Raw genomic sequence first — 4,767 nt, 5'->3', positions numbered from 1 at the left:
AAGAAGAAGAAGAAGAATAAGGAAAAGAAGAAGATAAAAAAAAGATGAAAATCTTCGTTGAAATTCTCTTACGTTTCCTTCTTTACGAAGAATCCACTCGGTTGCGTAACATTTTGTTTGAAAATTGTTCTTTTTCGAACGATTATAATTCATTATTTACATCGTGTTAACGAGTCTTACGAATAATTGCATGAAATACGTGTAAAATATGAATGTGTTTATATTTCTTTAGATAATTCAAACAGCAAATTAATCATAATGTATCTGCAGTTTGTATATTTTATACTTTCTTATCATTATAAGTATGTAATATAAGTAGGAAAGTGGAAAAATAGTGGAAATACCAACGAGATATTAAACACGAGATATATTAAACGTATCAAAAAACACAAAATATTATTCTCGATTATTTAATTAATTATTTATAACATATATATATATGAATAATTTATATAAAAAAATTAAAAAGAAAAATAAAGTATACAAAGATATTAATCGTACATACAAAATTCTTCGAAATAACAATTAATTGTTATCTAACTGTATTATTGTGTAATAAATCAATCTTATTCTTTCACACAAAAATAGATTCAAATCTTCCAAGTAATAATTGCGAAATGTAAAGAGAAGTAAGATCGTTATCTTTGTGAAAAAAAGATAAGAACACGATTGACACTTCAATTTGAAAAATTCCATCAAAGGAATACACTTTATATAACGTTATACACAATTGTACGATTATATTTCAATATATTATCAAGAAAATAATATATATATATCATTAGAAAAATATTTCTTTATAAAATTAAATATTATTCTTATAATTTAATATTAATATTATTCTCTCTCTCTCTCTCTCTCTAATATAGAATACATTTACATATAAATTATATGTATAATATATAATTAACTAATTAACAATAATTAACAATAATTTCTAATTAACAATAATTTCTTCGTTTATTAATCTAACAATAATTAATGAAATATATCGAAAAGAAGATTTGAGATATTTTCAAATATCAAATAGATAACAAAAATAATTTGTTCGTGTGTTTTTTTACGAGATAGATCGTCTCCTATTGCAATTTCTGATATTCGGTAACGGTTTGTTCTTGCATTTTTTGGTCCATTCGTTCCATGCTTTAAATCCGTCCACGTTCAAGATAGTTTTAGCGCAAATTATGTCATCTTGTATGTCGTCATTGGCAAAATCCTCGCAACGTTTGTTACAATTGCCACCTACGCGACCACGTGTACACCATTTTCCACTGCTTATTTGAAATATACCGTAATAATAATTGGATGCACCTTTAGGACCGGTGATAAGTTGAGTGTCCATGCCACTTTCGTACTTCATCAGACAAATCCAGTTGCTTATGAAAGTTCTCGAGATGCCACCGCGTTGCAATTCTCTCATTGCTTCGCATTCGCTTAAAATTTTTCCCATTGTTAATGTTTCCAACGATAATAACAATAGGACCAATAACATAATCCTCGTTACGTTTCTTCGTGATTTATTTATTATCATTTCTTTTTGTTTTCTTATGTTTGTTACCAAAAAAATAAACAGAAAAAAAACAGGCTTATTAAAACAATGAAAATACGTTTGTATTTTAATTGAAAGACAACTCACGCCGTTCACGGTATTCAAACGTAAATGTTCCCGGTTTGAATGTCACTGCGACGTTTTACTTAACCAAGAGATACGCTGACCTCGAGCTTGAGCGATAAGCTTTTTAATGTAATTACTGGGAACGTATGATGATTGGTTGTTTAGGTTTATCTATCTCTCTTTTACACTTTTAATAGTTTTCAACATATATTTCCAAGTATTTCATGCACAATGAGGAAAATATATGAATCGATGTATAGAAAATACGTGTGTATACGATTTATAAATAGATCTATGTATGTATGTGTATATGTATATATGTAAATATACACACATATACATATATTAAAGTTCTCGATCAAGGATTATACGTATGTAATTAATTCATAAATCTATTTTACATTTTTAATCAAGTATTACTGTTATTATAATCATCTATTTTTCTCACAACACATTGTTGTTTTCATTATTAATTATATCGTATTATAATTAAAATACAATTGTTATTTATTATAGCACGAACAATATTAGAATACATTATACTGTGTCGTAATTTTTTTTTTTTAATAATTGACTCTACTTTGTTTTTTATATGTCGTCAGATTACTTGATACAATACTTGTTTAATTTCTTCATGTATTTGTTCTCAAAAGATACGACTTTCACGTACTATAACAGTGGTCAATGATGATTGCAACATTTTGAAGACAGCTTGTGAAAGTATTGAATGCAAAAAAAAAAAGAAAATAAAAGGAAAGAAAAAACCATTACGAGTTATAAAAATTACGTATAAAGTATGACATTTAATAATTGGATATAAAACTGTTCACTCACGTGCGCTTCATCTGACAAGTTTTGAATATAAATTATGAAATAAAAAAATATAAAACTTGATAAGAACTAGGAGAAAATTATACGAAAAAGATACATATTCATATTTGTATAAATTGATTTAACTTTAATGACCCCTTTTTTATATGAATTTATTCTTTTCTTCTTCTTTTTTTTTTTAATACATCAATTTAATAATATATTTTAATGTATATTAAATATATAGAAAATATATTATAGTAAAATATAATATTTTTAATGTAGTATGATGATGATAATAATAATAATAATAATAATAATTTGTAATATTATAATTAAATAAAAAGCATGATAATATCACAATTACTCGTCGAAACAATGAATACATTCGTAAAACTAATTCGACACACGTTCAGGTGCACTTAGTCACGAGTATTATCGTCATATACACATTGTCTTACATTATAGTAATTTTGTAACTCTGTTAAGAGTTCATATACTGTTTCGTATGTAAGATTTATCTTTGAGAATTTTATGGATGGAATATCACTATTCATTTATCCTCAAATATTACGATTATCTTATTCATTTGTTCTTTTATTTCTATGTAACTATAACTTATGTTTTTAATGAACATAATATATTCTAATCGTACAGTACAAATTTTACTGTTCCTATTTTTATATATATGTATATGTATATAAGTATAAAAATAACTTTGAAGATTATATAATATTATATTTACGCTTAATAATGGCATTTAAATGTAAACACGTATAGAATAAAAGTTATATTTGGCGTAAATGAAATATTAAAAGAAGAATAACTAAACAAATATATGTGTGTGTGTATCTGTCTGTGTACACTTAAAACAGTGAACAAAAAATACATTCTCAAAATAATATAAATAAATGATTTTGATCTATATTATATTATACTTTTGGTTAATATTATTAATCAAGATCCAGGCTTCGTTAATTTCAATCGTCTTTCCTTCGCAAATTTGAAGTATTCGGGATTTTCATAAATAATTTTAGCTAACGTTTCGGAGCTTGCATAAGTGTCAGCTTTGGTACCCATACACATTGACAATTGTGTATCGGATAATTCTTTGCCACACTCAACGTCATGGAAAACGTGTATCAAATTTTGATCAGCTGCGCGAAAAATACGAATGTTTGATTTAACAACTTTATCGTAAAATATTACATCCTCTTTACCCCAACCACGAATAGATAAATCAAAACCACCAACTGCATTGTAATCCTTTTTATACAAGGATACAATACCGAAACCAAATTGTCTCCAATAACCGGTGATTTCTGTAATAACATATTTGTCATGTCTCTTAGAGTCATCATAAACGATTTTCGGATCGTATTCGCTAAATACTACAGGAAAATATATTTGTTTATTAATTAATGTATTTAATCTTATACGATATAAGGCAGAACTCGTAAAAACAATATCTACGTCTATGAAAAATAATAAATCATCGTCTTTCATTTGAATAACACCTTCGTGCAGAGCATTGGCCCTTGCAAATTCACCATAACCTAAAATTACATCGATACTAGCGCTCCGATATTTGTACTTCAATTGTTCGATCAAATTTATCGTCTTGTTCAAAGTGTCTTCTATTTTATGCCGATACAATACTATCAACAATTTTGTCTTTTCTCCAGTAGTTAAACATACTTCTTCGTAATTTTGAATAAATCTTTGAAATACCTCGTATCTTCCTGACAACGGTAATATGAAATTGATGATTTTATCTTCATTGATGTTTTTCACGTTTTTACTCGATTTCAAATGAAAATCCAAAAATCTCGATGGTATTAGATTTCGTAGAAATCTATTTTCACTTTGACGATTGTCTTGTTTTAATTCTTCATCCTCGTTGTTTATCATTTCTCGTATTTCTAATCCTATCGAAGAAAATTTCATTTTTAATATAATTTATTATTATTATCAAAATTGTATTATATTATATTATTAATGATATTATTATTATTATTAATATTAAATACCGGTGAAATGTTGATGAAGATAAATATGCCTTCTAACCGGCATCGTCAATTTTTTCCCCCTAAATTTACGATAGACCAAAAGTAGATCTAAAATAGTGTCAGCACCGTAAGAATTAATTCTTCTGTAACCGTAAAGGGCAGATCTTTCGTCGACAACTCGACCACGTTGTCTCGAACAGGCATTTATTTTAATCATTACTTCCCTAATATTATCATCCATAGCCTCTTTAATGTCACTGTGGATTCGTCTTCTAGGATTGAAATCAGCCAAGCTGTATTCCGATTTAGAAATGAAATCCCATGGGATAACTT

At 26.8% G+C, this 4,767-nt stretch overlaps 2 protein-coding genes across 2 annotated transcripts in view; both read right to left on the bottom strand.

The window, feature by feature from the left end:
- Window positions 1-988: 988 nt before the first annotated feature.
- On the bottom strand, window positions 989-2,535 carry LOC122517884 (lysozyme-like). Its single transcript, XM_043636495.1, has one exon. The coding sequence runs from the start codon at window positions 1,529-1,531 to the stop codon at window positions 1,061-1,063; it is 471 nt and encodes a 156-aa protein (XP_043492430.1). The 5' UTR covers window positions 1,532-2,535; the 3' UTR covers window positions 989-1,060.
- Window positions 2,536-2,742: 207 nt separating this feature from the next.
- The window catches only part of LOC122517883 (chondroitin sulfate synthase 1-like), a gene marked incomplete at its 5' end in the record, with an annotated part of 4,390 nt that continues 2,365 nt past the window's right edge, over window positions 2,743-4,767 (bottom strand). Inside the window, 2 exon segments of the mRNA XM_043636494.1 lie at window positions 2,743-4,353; window positions 4,456-4,767. Coding sequence (XP_043492429.1) covers window positions 3,383-4,353; window positions 4,456-4,767 — 1,283 coding nt within the window.

Source organism: Polistes fuscatus, unplaced genomic scaffold (genome assembly GCF_010416935.1).
Source record: "Polistes fuscatus isolate 324 unplaced genomic scaffold, CU_Pfus_HIC Scaffold21, whole genome shotgun sequence".
NCBI classification, from domain to species: domain Eukaryota; kingdom Metazoa; phylum Arthropoda; class Insecta; order Hymenoptera; family Vespidae; genus Polistes; species Polistes fuscatus.
Note: the sequence above shows the minus strand (reverse complement) of the source record. Positions and strands in the feature narration are given on the sequence as shown.